Source organism: Dromaius novaehollandiae, chromosome 21 (assembly GCF_036370855.1).
Source record: "Dromaius novaehollandiae isolate bDroNov1 chromosome 21, bDroNov1.hap1, whole genome shotgun sequence".
In the NCBI taxonomy this organism is placed as follows: Eukaryota; Metazoa; Chordata; class Aves; order Casuariiformes; family Dromaiidae; genus Dromaius; species Dromaius novaehollandiae.
Genome location: NC_088118.1, coordinates 1,698,723 through 1,724,683, shown reverse-complemented (window position 1 = coordinate 1,724,683; position 25,961 = coordinate 1,698,723). Strand labels below are relative to the sequence as shown.

General features: G+C 49.7%; 1 protein-coding gene across 4 annotated transcripts in view; it reads right to left on the bottom strand.

Moving 5' to 3' along the window:
* The window catches only part of CEP164 (centrosomal protein 164), a 44,025-nt gene that overhangs the window by 15,230 nt on the left and 2,834 nt on the right, over nt 1-25,961 (bottom strand). Inside the window, exons 2-14 of one of the 4 annotated variants that reach the window (XM_064524192.1) lie at nt 25,639-25,751; nt 25,156-25,267; nt 24,518-24,722; nt 22,180-23,118; nt 19,300-19,458; nt 18,120-18,248; nt 17,653-17,730; nt 11,524-11,964; nt 9,843-9,926; nt 8,022-8,105; nt 4,379-4,464; nt 2,738-2,881; nt 388-606 (exon numbers count right to left, since the gene is read on the bottom strand). In XM_064524192.1, the coding sequence (XP_064380262.1) occupies nt 388-606; nt 2,738-2,881; nt 4,379-4,464; nt 8,022-8,105; nt 9,843-9,926; nt 11,524-11,964; nt 17,653-17,730; nt 18,120-18,248; nt 19,300-19,458; nt 22,180-23,118; nt 24,518-24,722; nt 25,156-25,267; nt 25,639-25,720 (2,762 nt within the window). In that variant the 5' untranslated portion in view covers nt 25,721-25,751. The remainder of the gene's footprint in view (nt 1-387; nt 607-2,737; nt 2,882-4,378; nt 4,465-8,021; nt 8,106-9,842; nt 9,927-11,523; nt 11,965-17,652; nt 17,731-18,119; nt 18,249-19,299; nt 19,459-22,179; nt 23,119-24,517; nt 24,723-25,155; nt 25,268-25,638; nt 25,752-25,961) is intronic. The other 3 variants (XM_064524193.1, XM_064524195.1, XM_064524194.1) reach the window with 3 other exon arrangements.

Below are 25,961 nucleotides of genomic sequence, written 5' to 3'. Positions count from 1 at the left end.
TCATAGCTCTTCTTGCAGGTCACGAGGAAGATGCTCTCTCGTCTATATTGGAGAGAGAACTTTCCTCAGCTGCAACGTACTCTCTACACACCTACTTCATGCATTTACAGCTCTGATAGCAGACCGCTACTCATTTCAAGATGTGCAGATCCTCAAGTGCAGGGTTGTTTGCGTCAGGCAACATCAGTCCCATGCTCCTTCCCCCCAGAAGCCTTGTTAACGCCTCCTTCGCCCACAACTCCGCAAAGCAGCACCAAGCTCCTGCTGCAGAGTTCGAAGGGGGCGGCCTATAACACAGCACAAGCCTGGGGCCACCAGCAATGAAGCACAGCTGGGAAAGGCTCGAGAGGAGAAGCAGAGGGGAGAGGGAGTGAAAAAGGAAAGTACCTGAGGGATTTTTCTTTTTGCTGATGAAGCTTCTGAGCTTCCTCCTCCTCCTGCTGCCTCATCTCCTCCTGGAATTGCTGAATTTTCTCCTCCTTTGCTTGCAATAAACGCATTTTCGCTTCCTCCACCTCCTTCTCCAGCTCCTTGGCTACTTCCTCTAGGGATTCTTCATTAGGCTGGTTCAAGGTCTTCTCCTGTTCGATTTCCTCCTCAGGTTGCCTACCAAAAAAAGAAACCACCTTTGGCAAAAGGATAACAGAACTGAGCGACGTGAAGGGAACAGCAACATCCCCCCACACAGTATCACCTCCAAACCAAAAATCTCAAAGCCACTTGCAGTACAAGCTTCACTGTCTAGGAAGGGAAGGAATATGCAGAATCTCCACTGGTTTGCAGCCACTTCTGGGCTGGTGCAGAAGTGCTGCTGGGGAGCGCTTGCTGTTTAGCTCACAGGAGGTGAGGAACAGCAGCGCAGGCAGGTGGAGGGCACAGAGGCAGGAGACAAGCTTGCTACAGAGTTCATGTTGTCGGTGCTCCCTGCCACATGCCTGGAAAACAAACCCATCTTCACGCTTCCCTGCCAAACGCACTGGCCTTACACCCCTAAATTTGCAGCTCACAGGAGGAGACTCAGGCAAGTACTCTTTACAAGGCTACTGGGGCATACACAGCACACGCTCAAAGCTTCAAGTAACACGTTACCTCAGATAACAGCATGGGAGATTCCCCAAGCCCCACTGGTCAGGCCCGTCACTGACTCCCAGAGAGACACTGACTGATAAATTATTAACTCCAGCTCTAGCAGCACTTAGGTCCTGCATGACTCTTATTTTGGCCCATTACAGCTCACCTCGCAAGCGTGACATGGCCTCACTTCACGAAGGATCTAGTAGCTATGAGACCCTGGCTGGGGCTGTCAGGCATAAAAGCAGATGCAATCAGTACCTGCTTCCAACCCAGGCACTGGCAATGTGCTTCCGATGGACCAGGTATTTTTCTGCATTTGCAATCTAAAGCGTGCTGGGATTTTGCCAGCTCTAGGCAACAGAAAGCCCTAAGCTCTCCAAAAATTCAAAACCAATCTGCTTCTCATTAAGTTTTTTCAGACATAGAGCAGCAAAGTTATGAGGCCTGAAAGAGGCTGAAGGGGAAGGAGGGGAAAAGAACATTGGTCTAAGAACAAAATGACATTTTTATTCATTGCTAGTGGAATCTGAAGCAGCAAGGTCTCAGCATGCTCTGAGACTGCTAGGGTAAGGCAGAAGGACTTCAGACTTGCCAAGAAACAGGGCAGAAACAGCCCCAGTAGCACAGCCTTGAGTCAAAGTGAAAAAGTTCCTTGGGTAGCCACTAGCAACACCAGAGCAAGAGAGGGGAAAGGGTACTTAGGTTCTAGGGAAATCACACATCACTAGTGCTCCCCCGTAACACCACATGCTCTGGGCCGACTGCAGAGACACCTCCAGAAGGTGCCAATTATCAGGCTGCTCTGCAAAGCAATTTGGACCCTTCCATCCTTTTATCATGTTCTTCCTTTTGACTCATTTTTTGGTTTAAAAAAGCTACCAGCCAACATAAACATTTACATGACTCAACACAATTCCTAGCAGAAAAAGTGAACTACTGTGCTGGTCTCCACACCAAAGATTGCTTCTCCACTGCTTTGTCCTGAGAGATGCACTGCCTATTTTTTCCAGCTCCATCTGCTGATCTGTCATTTGACATAGAAACCAAAGTCAGCATGATCATTTCTACCGAGATCTTCCATTGCAGTGGAATTGCAGGTACCTATCAGCAAAGACTGTCAATTTAGTACGGTGATAAACCACTAGTTTTTGCAGGGAACCCGAGTTCTACCATCTTGCGCTCTGACCTCATTATCTCAAACCAACCAATGTTCCCAGCAACTCTAATAAAACATATTCTGATACTTTTTTCCTCTCATCTCAGCACTGCTCAGCAAGTGAACTCAGGAGTCTGCGTGAAAGCATTTATCAAAGGAGTGTGAATGCCTGGCCTTGTTAGCGACACTGGTAGGAAGGAGGCTCTTCCAAATACACAGCAAACAGATCTTGCTCCATCCCAGAGATTCCTGCGTTGCAGACCCCAAGGGCTGAGCTGCTGTTCTCACCCTCCCCAGTCCAGACGACTATCATGCCGCGTTATCTCAGCACTCTTGCCAGCAAGACAGCTGCTTGGATTTGCACGCTGAGATGCTCGCAGTCTCTGCCATGCCCACCAAACCGTATCTCCTGGCGTGCTGACATCACACAAAAGAATACAAAGAAGGGCAAAAAAAGGACAAGATCTGTCATGCTTACAACACCAGGGACTTAAAGCGAGCCCTTACGCTTTCTGTGGGGCAGCAAGCTCCTCCAGATTGATTAGGCTATCCAGCGGTCCCTCCTCCGGCGCCAGGGCCACAGCCTCTTCCTGTTTGGGGCTTTCTAAAGCAACACACTTCTCTTCTGACGTTTCACTTTGATCCCTCTCGCTTTGCAGCAGAAAAAAGGTAACAGAAGATCAGATTAGCACAAGTTAGATTCTAGTGCTTGCTGCAGGTAGACAAGACAGAGGGAGGACGGGACGTGCAGCTGGACCTGGAGGGGCACGGAGTCCGCAGCCCAGCTCATGCCTGCCACGGGGACCCATTTGTCCGAACTGAGGCTGCCGAAGGCGGCACAAAGCTCCATCCCCTTCCCAGCCCCACAAGCGCTGCCGGACTGACAGGCAGCTGAGGCTTTCACAGGTGGCTGTCAATCTCAAAACGCTGAATCCCTTCCCTGGACTATATCCCTCTCTTTCCAAGTCCTTAGAGAATTTCCCCAAGATAAATCAGCCCTGTTAGTAATACTCGCACTGTGTCTCAGTTACAGATGGAAATATTGGCAGGCATGTTTACATCTACAGACCTACTTCATCTCAGCAGCACAGAGAAGAGAGGCTAGGCAAGCACGAAGTAGCTTTACAGGCAGGGAGAAAGGAGAGGATGCATAGCTGGGAAGCAGCTACCAAGTGATAAGGAGACAATTCCTGTGGGCAGAACATATTTTCGGGGACCTTCACATGAACAGCTCCTCTGAGCACGAGGCTGCGAATCCCAAGTGCGCACAGCAAGTCATTAAGATCGACTGCAGCTTCTTCTGTTCACAAGTTTTCCTGGCACAGGCAACAGCTTCTTGGCTCCCAGTGCCCAAGAATACCCTGTAACTCCGTATGGAGACTAGGAGTTTTGACACAGTTCATCTATAAATGCCACGTGCTACAGCTCTCAAGGAGAGGGCTCGGGAGAACACGGGGCTCACTGCTCAGCACAGTGTTTTGATCAATTTAAACAAGTCTCCACAAACAGGAGGAAAATAGTTCCCCTTAACAGCCTAATCCTCACAGCAACTAAGAGCCTGCGTTGCTCTTGGGGTGACAGCTGTTGCACTCTGGAGTAAGTTGTCCACACAGCAGGATATAAAACAGCTTAACACTGATGCTTGCCCAAACAGTGACTTGCTCTAGGCCACCTTCGTGGAAGGAAACGGAACAGAACCGTTCACGTTGGCTGGTGGCTAGTCTTCCACAGTTAAGTGCCATAAGGCACAACACACAACGTGAACAAGTCCAGATCATCTCGGCAAGACAGTTAACTTTTGCTGCCTTAGAGAAAAGTCAGATAGCTGTAAGGGAAACTGAAAAGCCAACTTCACAGCTGGGGGAGAATGCCAGGAAAAGAAAGGCAGGTATTTTTCATGCCTCCCCAGCCAAAAGCTGAAACAAATCTGAAACCCGCTGAGACAGTACTGAGGAGGTGGGGAGGAGAAAAGCGAGAGATGGAAGGGAAAAGACCTTGTGGGAAGCTGCAGGACCTCAGGGTGTTCTGCAAAGGACTCCTGTACGGGTTAGAGCGATCAGAGCACAGCAGGGGCAGACTAGACAGGAAAGTCGTCCGGAGCTAGACCTGTCCATACCTCCTTGATTGCCCTGACTGTTTGTACCATACCTCTTAGCAGCTTTTGTTCTTTTGCTTTGCTCTTCCTCTATACTGGCTTTGCTTTGGTCTTTTTCCTCTTCTCCCAGCTCCTGTGCCTGCAGGTAAAAGCAAACAGTGGGGAGTTTGCTGGCTCCCTTGCCGTCAAAGCCTGTCAGGAGCTTACAGTGGTTCTGCTGAAGAGCAGTTGCCACGCTGGTCCTGCACATCAGCACTGATGCCAAGGACCGAGCTGCATCCGCAGCGTGCAGGTACTGCAGAGTGCCCAGCTGCGTGCACCAGCCTCCTCTCCCACAGGTAGCCACGGGACACGAAAAGCTGGAGGGACACCTTGGAGAAATAGTTCCACCAGCACAACAGAGACAACTGGGAGCTCAGCTCTCCAGGCTGAGTTAGAGTTTGGTTTGGGGGCTGTTTTTTCAATACAGAAGATGGATTCTCTGCCAGTGTTCAGCATTTTGGACACATATCCAAATAACACTAAACTCTCTGAAAAACATAGGACAAAAATCTCCTAAAAAAGGAATGTGACACACACAAAAGTGAAATAACGTGCCATGGCCATAAAGCAAATTGACGTATCAACTACAACCAGAATCACAACAGGACTCAGCTCTGCCTTGCACCCTGTTCCCGAGCAGATCATCACGGGCATTATACTACGTGCAGTCACACTTACACAGGGATTTCTGACTACTCTCTCCAGAACAAATCAGTCTGGGTGCTGCTGAGGACGCCAGCCCCCCCCCCTTGGTAATCCACTTGAGGGATTTCAGTTGGCTCATTTATGAAATACTAACTATTTGAAATATGAATGGCAAATATTTGAATGTGAAATAGTCAGCCACCCCTGCTCCCACCTGCTATCTACCAGGTGCCTCTGTCCAGAGAGGTTTTTGTGGGAAGAAAGGAAACCAGCAAGCATAGAGGCATAACCCCAAGCCCGGGAGGATCCAGCTCCGATCTGCAGGCATGCAGCTTGCAGCCGCACCAGGTGATGGAGGAACGCACACCATGCCCGGCCCAGGAAATCAAGGCTGGCAGGTAAGGACCAGCCGATCCCGCCTGAGTAAACGGAGCGGTCAGCGCTCCCGGCAGCGGGCACACACAAACAGGCACTGCACAGTTCGCCTGGGGAGAGGAAGAAATTCCCTCTTCATACCACTGGTCCTACCTGGAAAAGCATTAACGGCCCAGCCTTCCTGCTGGGGTTTCTGGACACTAGGTCCCCAGAGCAGCTCATTCCTAAATTCTTGGGGACCACAGAAACAGGAGGTGAGCTCAGCCTCTGCCATGCGAGAGCATACTAAGGGGCAGGGCCAAAACGAACACAGAATTAAAACAGCAGTGCTTTATGCAAATGTACAGCGGAGCAAAGAGCAGAAGGATTCCCTGCAAGTGCTGTCACCTTCCATCACATCGGCCTGGCCGGAGCTCTGCCAGGCAGCTCCCCCTCCCAGCCTCCCTCCTGCCGCAGCCTAAATAACGACTTCAGTTCCTGAGAACCAAGGAGCTCAGCAAACGTCTTCTGGCTCAGCTCGGGCTCTGCCACCGCTGTCTTCAAAAGTAAAGCCAGACAAATGGAGAATGAGACCTTCCTGGGAACAAAGATAACCAGCAACCGAGCGATGCTGCTGAGCCCACGCTTGGGGCCCTGTGACACTGCTTCCCAGGAGGGCACTCCCTCCCCAGGAATCACCGGCTGCAGGAATCTCGAGACACGCTTAAGAAGTGAAGACAGCGCCTGCCTGCAAGGAGCAAGAGATGGGTTTTAAGCCCTGACTGTGCAGTCACAGGAGAGTTTTGCCCCTCTTGTTGCCTCGGGACCCCCAGCAGCCCTGGAGGAAGCACCGAGTACTGCTAGCAGCTTGGTTTTCTGTCCTATTTAAATGCCAGGCTGAGTCCCACAGGAAGAATCTCACATGCTCGAGATGTAAAGGCAGTCTGGGGGGCACAGGAAAGCAGGATGACAGATAATAGCCTGTCTCCTCTCTCTGCACAGCACAGTCCCCCAAGGACCTCGACAGGAGGGTTTCCATGGTCTCCAACAGGCACCAGCTTAGACCCTGAGCCTGCTTCCAGCTCCTCACCGCCATCGCCCTCGGCGTGCGGCAATGCCAGCGAAGCAGGATGCCAGCACTTGAGACACCTGTTAAGTGGGGGGTCCATTGCCAGGAGAGAAGTCAGGCGTCCTGGCAGCCAGCAGCCCACACTGCCTCCGCAGCCTCCCGCAGCTCCTGGCACAGCACACTAACCAAAGACCCCAATGCCCTGCTCCAGTTGCTGCCACAGAGGCGGTCTTTTTCTAAAGCGGAATATTTTACCAATATGTTCAAAGCAAAGCAAGCTCATCTGTGGAAGTAAACACATTGCCACAATCCAGAATCATTTCAAAATAGCCTCTGTCTATCGACACAAAAGAGCAGCTGCAGTTCTGCGGGGGGCACCATTTCAAATCCACCTCTCTCTCCTCAAGACAAGGCTGTAATAAACTCAAAATGTGTCTGCTCCAGCAAGACATTTGTATGCACGATGACTGCGCTGTAGCAAGAGGGAGAGGGGGAGAGCACAGCAGGCATATGTTTTGTTTTCCCTTCACATCTGATTATGCTCATTATTAGGCACAAGAGGACAGGTGTATTCTCCAAACACAACCTAACAAACTGGATTGCTCCTCTCTGCTGGACAGGTGGTGAGTTTGTCACTCAAGGTCTCCTCCAGTGCAGCTGATCAACTCACTTACAATCAGATCAAGGCTGAGTAAACCCCAGCTGGAGCCCTGACCCTCTGCCGCACACTGCGGCAGGCTCTTCCAGCCAGCGCACTGATGAGCTGAGGCGGCACGGGAGAGGGGCAGCTCGGAAAGCTGAACAGGAATGTGGGGCTGAGCAGGCTGACTCAGTAACAAGCTGACAAGACACGGATAAAACCTCAAGATGCACAATAATCTTCCTCACTTGGAACTGCCCTATCACAGCTACGTCCTGGGCTGACGTGAGGTGGGAAGCACAGACATGCGCACGCGTACATACGCTCCTTCATATGCCGCACGGACTCACAGAAAAGATCCTGTTCTTCCCTTTCAAGGAAGCAGGCAAGACAACCAAGAAAGCTTAAGAATAAAGTTTCCTTATACCAAAATCTGTCAGAGGGAGTTAACCTCCTTTTCTTCCCATCTCTGCTATCATTTTCTGTTACACAAATCCTCTCCATCTGCTTAGGGGAAATAAAAGGACAAACACATTCACAAGAGGAAAAATGAAAATAAACTCTGCTTCCCACCATTCCACGGGAAAGCCATTTATCTGTGCTCATACTGGAGGGAGGGCAAGCGCACACGCGTGTGCACTCGCATTCACGCACCCTCACAAACCACCTCGACCCCAGCTTTATGTCCTCGGCGTAGCTCCCCTGCACGGGGCGGACTGTGACTACCTGCACCTCTCTGCAGACCGGACCCCACAGATGCAGCAGCGCAGCAGGACTGTTGCTCTAATCCCCACCCTGTCACAGGCAGGGCACTTCGCGTTTCACTTCTGTCTGCTCCTGCCAAGCCTCCATGCCAATACCATCGTCTTGCGAATAGTGCATCGTGTGACAGCATTTTGCCCTGCCTACTCAAAGATCAGTCCCTGATCACAGAAATAGCACTCACCTTGCATGTGGGGCTGTCCAAAACAGGAGAAAGAATACCCACATCCAGTACCTGCTCAGAAAGCCGACTCTGGAAATGCAGGTCCTAGAAAAGAAAGCAGAAAGGTATCGGTTTCTGACAAATAGGCATGGGTTTTGCTAGAGATCCTCAGAGGTGAGAACAAAATCATAACACAGCTTGGAGTCCACTTTCACCATCCCACTGACAGCAAAACCTTTGCGGCATTAGATACTTGAGCAATCAGAAAGGTTTACAGGACACAAGAGATGGCTATTTCAAGACTCAGGCCCGCATCCGAGCATAGACCACATCCGTACGGCAGGCAGAGAGTCAGAGGACTGTTAGCGGCTTGATCAGCAGTGAGTTGGGTTTCCTGTTTCCCCAGGTCGAGGGGTACAGGCAGACAACAGCGTTTTTGCAGAGCCACCTGCCTGGACAAGGAGAGATGGGGTGACGTGCGTGACACTCACTAAACCAGTAGGGACTGGCTCGGCCGACGGCTGCGTGTTGCGCCGAGGGTTTCTTGCACTGGTGATCCCGGCGGAAACTCGCCCTGTGATGCCACAGGACTGCAGTACCGCACGAGGAGGACATGACGGCATTGCTGCAGGGCAGCACGCCATTTCTGATGCAGGCTTCCATGCCACAGACCACGGCATGCAGAGATGACAGATGGCACGTCCAAAGCTTGCAGCAGATCCTCCCCCACCCTCTACCGTTCTTATTTCTGATGCTGTTGCAGATTTTCTGAGGGACTTCTCCTAAAAGTCAGATCCTGCAAGTTGCCCACAAGCTATTCACTCTGCGAGATAATTCTCCCAACGGCAGAGTCTCCACGGGTTCGTGCACTTGGCTGCACACGCGGGGGGAGTGTGTGCACGAGCGTGTGCGCACGCAGGCCCACAAGCAAGCACCACCAAAGGTATTGTTTGACGCAGCAGCCGCTTGCCAACATGCAGGCTTGCACTATCACTGATAAATAATGATATTCTCAGCCATTTTCTGGCCGTGCTGCCTCTGGTCCCACTGGCAGATGGCAGTGGCAGTTTCCTGTAGAGATGAAGAGATGCTGACGGGCATTTTGCTCCCCCCATCTCAGGGCTCCCCTCCTGCACGTTCTCCCTGCGGGACTTCCAGGAGCCAGGACTCCCAGCCATGCAGACTCCCCTTCGGAAAAGCTGCTCAGTCCCTCGGAGCACAATTCTTACACTGCTTATTATTTTCTTTTTGCAATCATCTGAGTGCAGTCCCAGCTATAATTGACCTACTTTTCCAGGGATATTATCTCACACACAGATGGTATCTGCCCTTTTCTGCAACCTCCTCTCCTGCCTCCCATCACACCTGTCCCACTCTTGACTGCACGAGTACCACAAGCCTCCTCACCACAAACAGCGTGTGCCAGGGCCTCACACAGCAGATCCGCGAGTACTACTGAGTCCCAGGCCGCGTTCGGCTTCTCCCTCGGCAGCAGAGCCTTGCAGTTAGAGGGGAGGTTTGGAGCGAGAGCTGGTTCTCCCCAAACTGCTCCCTAAATGCAGCTGGTCCTTGGTCAAGCCACCTCCTCTAATGAGGCCTGTGTTTGCTCAGTAATTTGCTAAGCACAGCGCTGCCTCAGTCGACCAGGAACCTTCCGAAATGGCACAGGCAGCTAAGCGCAGGACGACCTTGCTGGTCTGTGCCACGGCTGAAGGTCACCGCTGGCAGTTGGGGACTCAGGGCAGTGAGACTGCAAGAGACGGGTGAAACATTAACCGGCTGCCCGTTTGCAGGGGAATGCTAAGCCCAGCCGCGAGGGACAAGGAACTCTTAGCGACTCACCACAGGCTGTATCAGCTCATGGTCTGAACGGTTAGAAACTGGCAGGTCCTCCCCACACTCGCTGGTCTCGGATGCCTTTGAGAGCTGAGAGAAGACAGGCGTCACAGAGTGCACATGGGTTACCCTGCTGCTTCATTTAGGCATTTCCAACAAAAAGGACAACAACTGATTCTTGGAAAACAAATCTGGTCTCTGTATACCATAGATACCACACCATATTTCCTTCCATAGGGAAGGAAAACAGCAAACATCCGAGGTGACTGATCATCACAGGAAAGACACTTCTAGGGGTGTGACCCACAAGACAACCACGAAACACCACTTCGCAGACAGAAAGCACTGGGGAGGGAAGGGCAGGGGTAGCAGATGGGGCTGAAGAGGGCAAAGAGGTGCTCTTCAAATATCCCTGATTAAAGGCACTTGTCCTACTGTCCTCTGCTTCCCCTGCAAGGCTTTTCACAGCTCTGAGAAAACTCCCCAGCCCACCCAGCAGATGTGTAAAGCCACATAGAACAGTATCATGATTTTTCAATGGATTTGAAAGTACAACACCTGGCACTGCCTATTTGCAGAGAGGACTCCTATATTCCCAGTCACTGTGAAACACGTGTAGCTGTTTAATGTGCTAACACCCATGTAGTCCTGCTGACTTCAGCAGAACTCTTCAGATGCATACAGCAAGCATGCAGATAAACGTTTGTGAAAGCCGGGCCTGGAATTTCAAGCTCCTGGGGACAGGGCATGTCTTCCAGGCTCAGTTTTATAGCTTATCATTTCTTAGAGACATTGCCAATCTGTGGGACTAGACAAATTATCAAAATTGGCAGGAAGGAAGCTAGATTGGGAAGACATAATTTACCAGGTCTCCTGTTCTAACGCTCCTGGAAGACACGGAACGAAGCTGGATAGCGTGCATCTGCTCGACACCCCAGGCGCAGGGGCCAGGCCCTTAACCCATCTGCACCCTGTGGTGCTTCGTGGTTCTTCCCTCGCTGGAGACTGCACAATCGAGCGCCTTGTTGCAGCTCTTCTGCAGTCTGCTGTTTTTTGGTTTTCCCCTCAGAGAGCACCAGAAAAGCAGTGCGCGGACTGGAAGGTATTACGCTCGGCAGGCTCAGCCCACAGCTCTGGAGCCAGCGCCCAGGTACAGTCCTTCCCTGCTCTGACCTCACACTTCCCTCCCAGCATCCTTCCGCAGAGCCGTAAACATCACAACTGGCAGCTCACTTTACACTTTTGCCCCATCTCTGCATAAGCTGAGAGAAACAACAGAAGGAGAGAAACAAAGCAGTACGGACAGCTGGGCTTGGTGTGAACTTCATTATAAAACCTGCTTGCTTAGTACAGATGGCAGCACTGAAAGCTGAGACTTATTTCTCCTCTAAGACTTGAAACATGCGTCACAGTTCAGGGTTTTTGCCCGTCAGTTGCTTTGGACAGCACTTTGTTACATGCATAAACGAGTGATTTCCTAGCTCAGGACTAAAGATGCCGATCTGGGAATTTGAAGCGCTTGCACCCCGCTGAGGAACACACTGCTGACTGGGAAAGCACTTATGCTGAGCTAACAGAAAATGAGCAAGCGCTCAAAGTGCTTTCCTGAATCAGGGCCTTACAAAGCAAGGGGAACTGCCACGGCAGCCTCCACACCAAACCCAACCCGTGCAGGCAGGGCTCTTACTTTGCCAGCATCCAGCCTGCTGTCTGTTTTCAGATCAGCTGCTTCTTCCCTTATTTCATTTACAATCTTTTCATCAACAGACACAGTGTCAACGGTGACAGCCAGGCTTGCCAGCTGATCTGTCTCAGCAGCTCCAGCGTCTGGAGATGCAGCTCTAGGTTGCCTGGGACTGCTGGGCACATCTGTCCCGGCTGCTCTCCTTTCCCCCAGAGACTGTGGCAACTCATCAGCTGCAGAGACTTCACCTTCCACCTCAGCATCTTTCTTGCCCAGTAGTTCGTTCCCAGCGAGTTTACCATCAGACTCCTCTTTGTTCTGGCCAGACAGGCTACTGTCAGCATCTCCAGGGAGGACTTTAACTGGAGTCGGAGGGCACGCACCGTCAGAATCCAAGGAAGACTCTTGCCATTCTCCAGCGTGTCTTGATTTTAAAGACTCCTTCTAGGCAGCAAGTCAAACAAAATTACAGCTACAACATTTTTTACTCCTTCTCTGAGAGGATGCTGGGGTCAAAAATAGCATAGGTTCTCCTACAGCAAGAAGCAAACTCACAAAGCTTTGGGTGACTTTAGCAAGACCAGTTGGATTTATTGTCAGACATTCCCTTTCTAAGACCAGGAACTTCTTTAAGACAAACACATTCACTTCGGGGTAACTGGAAACAAGGTGAGGCTTGTTTTCACTCTGTTGCTTTCGTACTTATGGGGTCGCAGTGGGTGAGAGTCAGCAGTGGATGCTGCAGGGACTGCTGGCCACCGGCAGCACCTCAGCTGCTCTGCAGTGGGTTCGGTCACGCCTGAACATTCAGCGTGCTCGGTAAGAGACCAAAGCTTGCAGAAGACTGTTGCTGGATATTTGCCTTCTGCCTGAAATGATCGCCAAGGAAGGGCAGACAGGACGCAACCATTCCACTTCCCCGTGGGACAAGCTCAAAGGTAGGCACTGATTTAAACCACTGCTCTTTGAGCTCAGAATGAGACCATGACTAGTTAACGCACTAGGCTAAGAGAAAAGGATCCGCGGCCAAATGACAGAACCAACTGGCCTTGGAAAAAACAACCCCGAATAAAAGCTTTGTCACCCAAAGATTCAATCGCCTCTCTCAGCAGTGGAGAGGCCCACAAAACTCGCAACGAAAAGTGCGAGAGGCAGGAGGAAGCGGGGAAAGGCTCCTTCATCAGTATGCAAACAAAACTGCTAGCACTTCCTACTTTCTCACTGTTTTATTAATGCTGTGGTGTCTTGTCAAACATTAGCTGCGTCCTGCGTACAGTGTGTACCGTACACAGACTGCATATTTTAACAATGTATTTTTATCAAAGTGCAACTGGAACGCTGTCACTGTTAAACACGGAGTGCTGCAAACTGAAAGAATCTCTTCTAGCCTATCATTTGTCTGAGAGGCCTTCTCAGGGCCGTGAGAGCCATCGATCAAACCGGAGAGGAGGACAGAGCAATCAAATCACTGGGTACTTTCCAAAAAAACTGCAGTTCAGAGTTTCACCTGCAATTTGCTGAGCTATAAATGAAAGCTTACGGCCCGTTTCCAGCTCGGCACCTGGTTAGCAGAGGCACACAAACCCACCACTGAAGCAGTGGCCAGCCACATCAGGCTCTTAAAGGTCTTGGCAACAGCTTCGTTCCAGAACTCAGGAGCATTTGCATGCTGGTGCCATTTCTTTAGCATTACACCAGTGCACCAGCCCTCACTACACGCCTGTTTATCTGGGGATTAGTGTATCTGGACACGACTTGCGCTCCCTTTTGGAGAGACTTGTCTGGGAGCTTTCATTAGGACCCTTCCCTAGGACATCTGACAACACCAAAGAACAGACATGCCAAATGAGGCCAACCAGGATTCTCAGACTTACAAAAGAGTAAGGAGATATCTGGTTATTATTTTTATATTTGCTCCGTTGAGGAGCACACACAACACTCACCAGAATATACAGGTGTATGCATTAATGCTGTGCATACAAAGAGATTTCTCTCTATGCAAATTCATCTCACTTACTAGAATATCCCAGAATAATTTCTTTAGCTGGTAGCATCCTATTTTAAGGACAGAAATGGATAAGATCTTTGTTAATGTTGTACCTTAATGATCACGGGCCCAACTCTCCGGAAGAGGGAACCGTGCAAATCAGACACACAGGCAGAGAAGTTGGGCTTTCCTTTTTCTATGGATTTCAGAGCTAGGACAAGTCATTCAGGTTATAATTGACTTTAGCTGTAACACATTTCACCTGCAGCTGAGTGACACTAAATGGTATGAAATTCCTGCCTATCAAATACATGACTTCCAGACTGAAGGACCCAGTGATCAGCATAAATCTGGAGAGAAACACATCGATACCAATCGCACGAGGTTTTAGAAAGTCATCTCATCCAGAGATGAACAATCAGTGTGAACAGCAACCGCTAGAGCTGAATCCTACTCATCTCAGGAAGCAGAATGACTAGGCCAGCTCTTTAGATTTAAACAAGCTGAACGTGAGAGGTTACAACAACAAAAATTTAGTCTTCTTTCTACCTTTGAAAGAAAAAAAAAGGAAAAAAACTCCTATTCCATACAGAATTCCTTTGAGAGCTGAATGCGCTCCCCCACGGGTTCCTGAATTCGGGCTGTTCTCAGGCACAGGAGGACAGAGTGCAGGTGAGGTTTGGCAGACCTCATCCGGGAAGCACTTGCTTGTTTCTTATGTTGATACCTCCTTCCATGAATGTAATACTTTAACCAGCCAAAGAAACAAACCACCACAACTGGATGCACATCACAACACGAGAAGCAGCCTATTTCCTACTGCATGCAAAGTTTGAATGACATCATGCAAGCAGGCCCGTGAGGTCAGAGAGCCGCTCACCACCTCTCTCAGACTGCCAGCTTCCTCGGCGGGGCTCCGTCGGTGCTGCAGATCGGCCTCAGCGACATCGCCTAACCGGCTGCCGCAGTTCTCCTCCCCGGCTTTGCTGCTCTCCTGATGGGTGGGGTAACACATCTGCTAGCCCAAATTCACAAGCCACCTTTCTGAGCTCGCATTTCAATTGCTTCTCTCCTCACTGCTACCATACAGTACAAACTGGTATAACCAAAAAAGGCATTTCACATTTTACTTCTTTCTCTTTGCTGATGTTTTTGAAATAGAAATTATAGCTGAGAAGAAAAGCAGGCGATTAACCGAGCTAAATGTCTGACACTCCTCCTTCTCTCCTAAAATACATCATGGGAAATGATTTTGACACACTGGACCACGCAAACGGTCAGGAGGAGCGCTAAGAGCGCCTGGGGGTTAGCTCAGCCCTCTGGCCTGCCGCAATCACAGAGCTGCGGTGCCCTCTGAGGGGCTGCGTGTACCGGGCCTCACGACCTCGCTCTGCTCCCCACAATCCTCCACCACCGCCCAGTCGAGCTCCTCACCGCGCTGCCCTCGCTCTGCTGCGCATCCCCGCAGCCGGAGCATAGCTCCCTGACACGCCGCCTGCTTTCCATCCAGCTCCCTCCGCAGCAGAAATCTGATGTGGCTCTACACAAACGACGAAAGCAGGGGGACAGGGTAGGCCCCCCGTGACAGGTCTCTGCCCTGCACAGCACCTACCGGAAGCCCCCTCGTAGCGGAAAGCTCCCCAGCCGAACAGCTTTCCGAGCTATAACCAGGAGCTCGCAGATCCCCAAATGTCAAACTGTTCATGCTCGGCATGCTTTACTGCTGCTGCTTTTTAAAAAGCCAAACTGCCGGCCAGCTCGGTGCATTTGCTGTTCTACCAGACAGGACTTGCTCCGCTTCCCGCGAGTACCCGCTCACCATAGCAGTTCACCATGCTCCCCCCAGCTCAGCATGAGCTGTATGAACACATCAGCCATTCTTCCACTTTAGCGAGTCATGCCTGCACTGATATTTTATGGATGTCTTAATTTCCTGGGAATCAGCGACACTGCTTCCTGAACATACATTTCTGCAATAACACGTATGCTGTATTGTGCAATGTTTATTTACAGAGACAGCTCCCTTTCACACATTTCCATCTGGTAAAAAAGCCTTGCATTTTAATTTCCCACCACATAAAGGACCCCTTGACTCCAAATGTTTACCCAGAGATTGACCTGTACAGAAGGCAGAGTACTAAAGCTTCCCAAACTGCAAGCAGTACAGTCTGGGGACCACTTCTGCTGTCATGCGTGACCCTCTCTCCAGGCATCCTCTGAGAGATGCCTCCAGGCCTCTTCCCCCTCTTGCCCCTTTCAGCGGTCCCCCAAAGTTCTTTCACATATTAAAGCACAGTCTTGCCTGTCTGCAGCAATTATTCCTTCACGGGAATTCAAGAGGCAAGAAAATCAGGTTCAGATGATAGCTAACCCCACAAACAGCCAAACCAAGCTCCCCAGAAGAGGCACTCTTTCTAAGAGGACACTAGCGACTAGATACAAATCCCACAGCTCAAGTTGTCCAGCATCTGCCTTGCATTTCATTTTCCAGTGCCTTTTCCCCAATTATGTTATCCCTTGCTGCAGAAAAGCTCACTGAAGAGAGTAGCATTTCTGTCTGGCTCTCCTTCCTCTCCCCCAGACAGCTTGTGCTATCTTCATGCAGCTTCCACTCTCACCCATCATCCTTGCATCTCAGCAGGTCACTAAATCCTCACTTATTTCCTTCAAATATGGATATGCAGCTCTGATCCACAGACTACATTTCATCAGCTTTTTCATCAGGTCACCCCATCACTTCTCAGACTGTCCTTCGGCAGGGCCTGTTTAACGAATCCTTCCTCCTCTCAGTTTCGCAGCGAAGCTGGAGAACGGCCTGGCATGCAGGCTGAGCGCTCGCTCGGAGCAGTGCTTTTCTGCTGCCACCTTATGGAACTCCGCGTGAATTATGTGTTCCAGTGCGGCACTAATAACTTATCAGGACTGAGATATCACCCATCTGGGTTACCACTTTCCAAGACAGAGCCTAGCTGCTGGGTGGCAATTGCCATTTTATAATAGATTCCCGAAGCCCTGCCGCGTCACTGAAATGCCAAGAGAGCTCTTTGTTCTTGGACACATTAACATTTCAGTGATGAATTGGGCCCCGGCAGGCTCCTTGTTGTTTGGAGATGATGAGAGAATTGGGTCTTTCTTTTTCACATCCACTTTAACACGGCCTTTGCAGTCTAGGCCCAGCACTCTGAATGGGTTCTCCAGCAAAGTACTTTACAGCTTAATTTTTCTATGCTGTGAAATGGAAATACTGTAAAACATTTTAAAAGACATTAATTTGCCTTTCAGATACTGGAACAGAATTTTCAAAACGATGAGAAAGGATTAATGTCAGCGCAAACAGTCGGGCTGAATCACTAGCGCTGCTTGCGACGCACTTCCCATTGTCCCCTTGTCATCTTAAGCCTGATCACTGCTAAGAAAGTGCAGGCAAAGAGCGCACACCCGCAGGGAAAGCAAAATGTCTGCACAGGGCCATGCCTGTACTGAACTCATTGCTGACGCTCAGAGTCTGAGGGATACAATTTATCAGCAGTGCAAGAGGAAAGGAAACGAGTTTTAGAATAAACTCTCTCTCATCTCTCCAAACACCACTACCGCAACTTTCTACACTCTTGGGAAAAAGCAATGCGAAAACAAACCCTGCCTCTTCCTCAGCAACCCCTCCTACCCACAGCAGGCCTCCTGGCACCTCTCAGATCCGAGATCTTCTCCTTTCTGCCAGACCCTGGAAGAGCTGGTTTCCAGCTTGCCCATCACACCGACATGACTAATTTTCTCTTTCTTCATTCAGAGTACAATGAAACTCACCTTGTGCAAAGATGCTAGCCACCCAAACCCCACCAGCGACAAGCACTCTCCTCCAACTACAAACCTGCCTTCCGACACCCATGCTGCTGCCCTGCCATGGATCGCATCTGGCTTCTCATGCACTCCACCCTCACACTCCTCCTAGCTCTGCTTTCGTGCCTTGCTCTCCACCGGTCCCCCTCCAGGTTGTTACCTCTCATGATTTACACATGAACTAGTCTATCTGGCAGCTCTCCTGGGCTCTCGCTGCTGCAGCCCACATGCTGGCTGTGCAGTGCCATAGCTCCTCTTCTACTCAGGCACCGTTTCACACCCCTGTTTCACAGCACCCTCTCTCTTACCTCGGATTCAAAGCTGCCTCCCAGGGCACTGACATCCATGTGCAGGTTTTTGAACAGTCTTGCAGTTCCACGGAGGCTCTAAATATATTCAAAAAAGGAAAAAGACACGAGTGAGTTCTGATCTCTGCAATCCCCTTTCGGGCCACACAGGAGGAACTCGGAGGGTTCATGAGGGAGCAGAGCCATAGCAATACACCAAAGCAAGGAGCCTACGGTCAACTCGTTTTGGAAATATATCATGGCAGATGTTGATTTAGGGGAGCAAGGGGAGAAAACAGGATGAGATACTTTTTGGAGACCAAACAACACCTACAAGAAATGCAGTGCAAATTAAAGCCCAAAGCTCTCAAACTGATCAACCCTAGTCAATCAGCTATCACTGCGGGTAGTATTACAGCTGAACATTCCCCAGGGCTTTATGCACTACGCTTGTAGCAACATATGAAGTGCCAAGGCACGCAACCTACCTCATTCTCACTTTCTTCCTCTTCACTTCTCCTTTTATCTAGAGCCACTGTGTTTAAGGAACCCTTCTCGTCACAGACCAGTCCCAGCAGCTTCTTGGTCTGGCTGGTGGGCTTACAGGTCTCTGCGGGCTGTGAAGTCAAAACGAGAAGAGGAAGTCAGAGGAGACCTGAAGCGAAAGGGGAGATACAAACCCACCAAAGCACACAACAGCAGCATCACTCCAAGTCACTGGACTCGCAAACCAGTCAGTGGCACGCAAGCTGCTGAATTATGAGAATCTGCTCAGGCTTACACTGCCACCCTTCTTTTGCAGAGCCATGTCAGGATAGGAGATGAAACGTTCTTTACGAGGTTGCACTTTCCCTCACACGAGAGGGTCTCGTGCTACAGAAACACATCTGCAAAACCTTCCTGTGCCTCAAAACACTGATTCAGCCCAGAACAACTGTAGCAGACGTGTTCTCTTTAGATCACTTTGTTGGAGGTAAAAAGTGGCACATGCCAGTTCCACAGCATGAACTGATTACAATAAAATGATTGAAATCATCAATGACAACCAGAACTGAAGTCAGCTAGAAGGAAACCTTCAGTCAAAGTGTTGATTTACACCATGTTTTGCATTTATTTTGAGTTTTCCTTTAAAAGGTCGATGTTGGTTACTGCACAAAACATTTCTGTTTTGTTGACCCAAAGGACACATTCCACATGTATTTATTCAGCGTGATTGTAAATCTTACATTTATCCAGATACTTGTTCTTTTGCTTTTTTATCTTATTAGATAACAGTGAAAATATTAATCACTAGAGAATAATATTCATTCATTCAGATTACATTACTGTACTGAATGTCATGCTGCGCTTGGACAAAAATTGATGTTCAACTAAAATGAGCTAAAGAGAATTTCGTTCAACGATTGGAACAATTCTTTCCCTAAAGCTGTTAAATATAACAGAAGAAACCTCAACACAAATCTAGCACCGGGCTCCCTAGAAACAGCAAACAAAGAGAAATACAGTGAGAGAGAGAGAGAGAGAAGGGAAGTGATTTTTTTCACAAACAAAAGTATTTCAAAACTGAGGATAATCACAAATACTGTCTTAAACTTCTAAATATCCCTGCAATATTCTGCGATCCCTTGCAAAGCCCACCTTTGCGGGCACATTCCCAAGGGGTCTTACCTGAGGTCCTCCTCGGAGCAGGAGACTGGAGTCCGCAGAGCTTGCCACGTCGGAGTTCAGCGAGCCACGAAGGACGCCAGCAGCAGAGTCCACAAGGCCACGCAACGGCGCGAGATTCCCCAAGGGAGCCTGCACGGGTGCCAGCAGGGCGCCTGAAGACTAGAGAGTGCAAAAGGGGACCCACTGAGAGGAAAGCACGAGTGCTTCATTTACACTCGGTGTGCTACAAAGCAAGCAAGCGCCTTCCCCTCCAAAGACTGTCTGCTAATGCTGACCCTACCGCCACTGAAAAGCTGCTGGTGACACTCAGCTACAAGCAGCCACGAGCACATCAGATGCCTAAGGAAAACCAGGCTGATTTGCTCATTCATTTTGTCCCTCCAAAGATCCATCTGAATATGGTGACTTGCTTTACCATAGCAAGGAGGGTGATTCAGAAAACAAATGGGCACTATTCCAAAACCAAAGTGAGAGGATAACGACAGCCACACTAACTCACACACACACATGGCATGCTCTAGGATAGGCTCTCAATCAGCATCACACCATCCTCGGCAAACGGGGCAGCTTCACCTCTTGGTTCACCCTGCTGCTCTGTACAGCGCGAAACACGTGGCGTACAAACCACTCAGATGGCAAGAAGCCCCCCGCCCTCCACAAGCTGCAATCGCCACCTCTTTAGACAGAAATCCAGGCTGCTTCCTTACCCTACACCAAGAGGTAAAGCTGTTGGAAGCGGAAGGCAGCTCTGCTGCAGTATACCCACCAGAGGCTCCTGAACACGCTTCTCCCTTTTAAAGCACAGCAGGAATCCTGCGAGCCACGCAACACCCTCACCTCTGAGCAATGAGGGCCGACTAACATCTCAAGTTATCTTCACCAAGAAACGTGACCATTTTGTTTTACTTGGTAGAATTACCCATCTGGGTAGTCTTGCCTTGTGATATACTGCACATATGAATCAGGGAGCAAATGGATGCTAGAATTTTGTCTATGCTATGCCAGTACAGCCAAGTGTTGTTGCTTCAGCAGAGCATGTGTGCATTCAAAAATCACAGTTCCTGTACTCTGTGTTTATACAAAATTACAGACTGAAAACAGAGTTAATTCACTAGCACACTGAGGGATGGGGAGAGGGAGACGAACATGCACTGATCTTTCTTCCACCAAGTCATTGCCAAATCAATGGTTACAGGGTAAATTACACATTCTGGGCTTAACAAATTATTTTCTACAGATGGCCATTAACTATGTGTATGGAGCAGTAGATGTTAGCTGTCCTTCAGCAAAGACAAACTCACTTCCACTGGCTAATTAAAACTTTCAGGATAATCCGCAGTTTATCTGATATTTATAGTCATCGTTATTACCAGCTAGCTGAGCGCTACCACACGCTGGTAATTAGAAACCTGAGCTAGCAATTCGGTGGAGTCGCAGCTGGGTACCAGCAATAGGGGAGCAAAGCAATTCATTAACATTACACACAGCGACCTTTTAGTTTATTTTTCTTCAGAACAAGTGACTTGGTAAGTTCTTATTAAACTGAGGCAATTACTTATGAACAAAGGCAGAACAACCTGGAATGTCCTTCCCAGTGAAGGGGAGGATCCTGCCACAGGCAGCGGCTGGGAGCAGAGCATTGCACAGGCAGAGTGGGGTAAACACTCACCACACCACTGACCGGGGAAAAAGCACACCTCAAACACATGGTGCCAACGGCAAGAGCAAATCAGCCGTCATCCCTGGCAAGCAAGGGCCAGAGTTACCTAGAGACACAGCTTGGTTTTGCTTCACTTTGCTTTTCTGAGCGACAAAATAACTGTAGTCAAGGGTGAGCATCTCAGGCAAGAAGGGAACTCTGGAAAGCAACAAGGACTCTCTGGATGTTGCTGCTTTGTGAGCTGTGAAGGCTGCAGAACTTATCCCATCCTACTGAAGAGCAAAGTCAGGGAGCAGGGCCTAGTACCTGTCTCCTTCTTCCACTGCTGCAAGCTGAGTGCCAGGTTTACAGAGCAATATCTCTTCTAACGGCTGTTTTGGGTATTCACAGAGGAAGGAGGAGGAGAGAATTACATTTATAGATGGGCCCTTTGCACCCATAAACCATCTTAGTGTCCTAAGACCACAGCAGCAGCAGTCCAAGGACTAAGTTGCGCTCAGACAAGTTGGTACTGTGCCGGGCTGCAAAATGATTGTCTGTAACCACCGGGAATAACCCTTCCCTTCCATGAGCAAGCTAATTCATTCAAACATTTTCCTGCTCTTCCCTCATTTAAGAGGGCATATAGTCCATTTGTCAAGACACCGGACATGCATGTGGGAGACCTGGCTTTGACTTCTGGTTTCTGAATCACCTTAACCAACTTACTTAATTGCTCAGGGCCTTGAGATTCAGCCTGCAAAACAAGACTAAAAATAGCTTATTTTCTCCTCAATTTAGATTGAAGGATCTCCAGGAAAAAAGACTGAGTTCTTAGTGTGCTTATCACAAAGTACCTTAGAGAGAAAATTAAAGAGGACTTTGTATTTGATGTCACTATCCCATTCTATTTGCTGCCCATCACCTGTTTTTGAGTTCAGAAGGCACTTTATCCCCTTGCAAAAGTAACACAAGACGTGAATTGTGCCGTGTCTGACGTGCAAGGAAGTTCAGAAACAAGCGCTTTTTCAACCTACCTCTTCGGCTTTAAGAAAACTACTATAACAAAGGCCACATCTGCTTATATAACTTCCACCAGTATTTTTTCCCCTTTTCTCCTGAAAGTTATCTAAGAAAGAAAATCCCACACTCTCAACTCTTCAGGAAGCTTTACAACAGAAGTGCCATCACAAAGGGCTTTTTTGAAGTCCTACCTCATCCCTACCTGCTCCTTCACTAACCTCCATTTTGCTGTAATTCTCAGCAGTTTTTCTGGTTTGGGTCAGCTCCACTTCCATGTGCTGACGGGGACTGTTGCTTCCCTGGCAGTCAAATATCTCATAGAGACACATGGCAGGAAGCTTCGGGTCCTCCGGGAATTCCTCTTCCCGCACTCCGGGAGCTTGATCTGTCCCTCCACCTCCCTTCTCCGGTACTTCAGCACCACCAGGCTTCTGGAGGGCATATTTCCCACCGAGGTCCATCACGAAATCGGCGCGTGCAGATTCTGGGCGGGGGCCTTGCTCGTAGTCTCTCAGTAAGCCTGGACTTCTTCCCTCATCCCCGCCAGGCCCTGTAGATTTCTCTCCGACTAACAAGTCACCAGGCCTACAGACACTCTCTCCTATCATTTCTTTCATCTTCCACTTCTCTTTCAGCTTTTCTTCCCCAAACAGTAGGATTTTGTCTTCAGGGACCTCTAGAAGAGTTTTAACGTTCTCCAAGTCTTGCGAACAGGCTTTCTTTGGCACGCAGAAAGACTGCACTGTTGGCCTAACTTCTAAATCGTCAGACTCTGAGTCAGAGGAGTCAAGACAAAGCCTGTCTCGCAGTTCCACGGGTGTATCTTGGTCTTGTTGGATGTCTACATCAAAGCTGCTAAAAGATGGGCCTTTTTCTAAAATTTTCTCCACATCAGTTAAGATCTGGCAAGATCTGCTGAACTTTGATACAAGTAGGGGATGCAGTTTATTTGGCCACATGCCTGCAAATCGTCTGCTTGAATCGCTTACATCTGACGGTCTCCCAGCAGTCTTCCCTTGGCCTATGTCAAGGAGGCCTTCATCGCCACTCTGGCTACCTGGTTCTAGCTCAGGACTCTCCTGCCCAGAAGACAGGGTGGCAGAGGATATTTGACAAAAGGATGTTGAAGGAAGAATCCCTGGCTCGGGCTGCATTTCCTAAGTAGATATATATTAGCAAATAACTAAAATGTATCACATATAACTATATATAACCTTATCTAAAGTATAGATACACACCTTTTTAACGTAAGATTTATATAGAGATAGATAAATACATTTTTGAAAATGCTCAGACTGAAGGTCTGAGGCTTTCTGGTTTGAAGATGCCTGTGCCTTGAGTGGCAATACATTACACCATCTTTTCCCGCTGATACTTAGCTCATTACTGGCTAAAGGAAGGTAGAAACAAGTTGCCATCATTTGCAACATAAGGGGAATTTGGCTACTCTTGAGGCTACCAACAGGAAAGCAGACTAACCTCAAGCATCTAAGCCTGTATTCAGTGCCTGGATATCACAGCACCACGTGCCTGTGCACTGCACAAACACCATTTGTTGTCCTCTTCAAAGAAAGAAATGTTTCCAGCACTCCAAAGTTTTGCAGCACCCCCCTCTCTTCACACACGATCTCAGCATAGTAATTGTTCCATTCCCAAAAGACAGCATGTCATAAAAAAGCAACAACTTCAGCTTCTGCCATGGAGAACGTTTGCGTGCTAGGGGGCTGTGAGCAGGAAACCCACGTTCCAGGTGCTTCACAGCGTAACTCCAAAAGCGAGGAGGGCAGCTTGATGCTTAGCCAAGCCCCCCAGGGAGAACCCACAGGAGACCCCTGGCAGTTACCAGCAGAAGCCAGCAGTAACCATGACTCCATGTGGCAGCAGACGCACTCGATACCAGAGGACTCCAGGGACAGCAAAACAACTCTCGGTCCATCCTTCCAGTGCTGATGGCATCATGGAGCATGGGACAAGGCCAGCTGGGTAGCGGAGGTCCCCAGCCTCCCACACAGGACAGCCCCTCTCTTGGGAGGTGGCCTGGGGTCTTGCAGTATCCCAAAGGGGTGAAAGAGAAGCCAGACTCAGGAGGCAGCAAGGGTTTCTGTATGGAAGTTCAGTGCCTGAGGAAAATGTGGCAGGGTCTGCTTTCCTGGTCACGGTTTCCTGGCGCACGTTTTCCTCTACCTTAGCACTATTAAGAGATGTGGCTATTTTTTTAAATTCCCTTAAGAACCACCAATACCTGCTAAGAACAGCAGCAGCAGCTTTGACCCACATCCATCTCTGCAATAGCATCACAGGGCTGTGGCATCCCCACTCTAGGCCTCTCCGTCTAAACCAAAATTTCCCAGCTTCCTGGGCTTGCGACTCCATTTCCCTCGGATTTTCATCAGACTCACAACCCTCCTGGCCAGGATCCCTCGTCAGGGATCTCTGCTCCAGTCCCAAAGTAGCAGTAGCACAACATCACCCTCTTTTTCACAGCCATTCGTTCACCCTCAGCCTGGGCCTCTCGCTCCCTCCCCAGAGGCACTGCAAGCAGCAGAGCATACTCACTGAGGCCTGCTTCAGCGACTGCTTCTCTTTCTTGTCTTTCTTTTCTTTCTTCTTCTTCTTCTCTTTCTTTTTCAATTTGCCTTGTACCAAGAGCTTCTCTCGCTCCTGGATGACAAGCTCTCGGTAGTGGTCATCACAGGGGTGGTCCCACGTGGACTGGCCATTAGCAAAGTTGAAGTAGTAGATGTCACCGGTGATGTCCTGGCTGCGTGGCAAAAGCAGCATGAAGAGATGAGAAAGCTGCACGTTAGCTCTGCACACACAAATGGTGACTCTTTGCTCTGCAGACACACAGCTTCATTCAAGGGGCCCAAAAGGCTCTGAAAACAGTCTTACTGGGCCACGTGATCACCAAGTTCACTGCAGAGGAGCACACCGTCGCCAAGAGCCCAAAGACACACATGCGTGGGGAAGAAGCGCCCCTAGGGATTGCTCAAGTCCATATGCAATTTCCCAAATTCTCTCCCCATTCTTCCGCCACCCCAAGAACTGCACTCCTCCCATCCCCAGGAAGCACATCTGTTGTGGCGTTATCCCCCCTCGCCAGCCAGCGCCCTGCTCCCCCATAAAACGGGCACAGAAGGGGGAGGCCAGGAGAGGCCAGGGAGCTAACGAGACAGCTGCTGAAGCTCTCTCACCAGGGCTTCCACTCGGGCGGCAGCGGAGCCACGATGCCTTCCCTGGCCAGCCACATCAGCTCCGGCTCCTTCTCAGGGTCAATCCCGATCTCCCTTGCAAAATCCTGGATTTCTAGGAAAACAAAAGAACATGCATCGTGGAGTTTGTGGAGATGTCTACACCGGGCTCTATGAGGTAACACCATCCTCCTTGGTGAAAGCAAGGGGCATGCTGGGAAAGCCTAATCCTGGAAGGAAGCTGCTCAGAGTTGTCGATAAGGTCCCGTGTGTCAGTGAACACATCCCACCCCGTTGCCAAAGCAGGGAGACAGGGCCCACAAAATGACATACATCCTTGCAACCAGAAACAACTCTCCCGAACAGGAAATCCCATTTATTCTGCTCTCTTGACTCACACTCAAACTCCTGTTTTCTTAAGAAACTGAAGAGCGATTCAGCATGCCTGAACCCCTTCTCGCAGCAGCTAGGACCGGCACCAGTTACCTTGCTCACTGGGAATGTATGTCTCATCGTAATCTTCTTCCAGGATGAGCTGGTCGCCGATGCGTACCATAGTTCCTGCCATGGCTGTTCAGGAGCACACACCCTCCCTGCACCTGGCAGCATGAAGGAAACAACCCAAAATCACCACGAGTAACTGTGGTCAGACAGAAACAAAACAACCTCATCACACAGCGTGGGGCAGAGACCCACAAGCAATTCAGCACCGGGGCTGCGGAGCAGAACAAGGTGCACTGGGGATGCCAAACGCAGGGCAGACTGGGAGAACAAAGAGCGAAGCCAGCCAGGACTGACAGCTCTTGGTA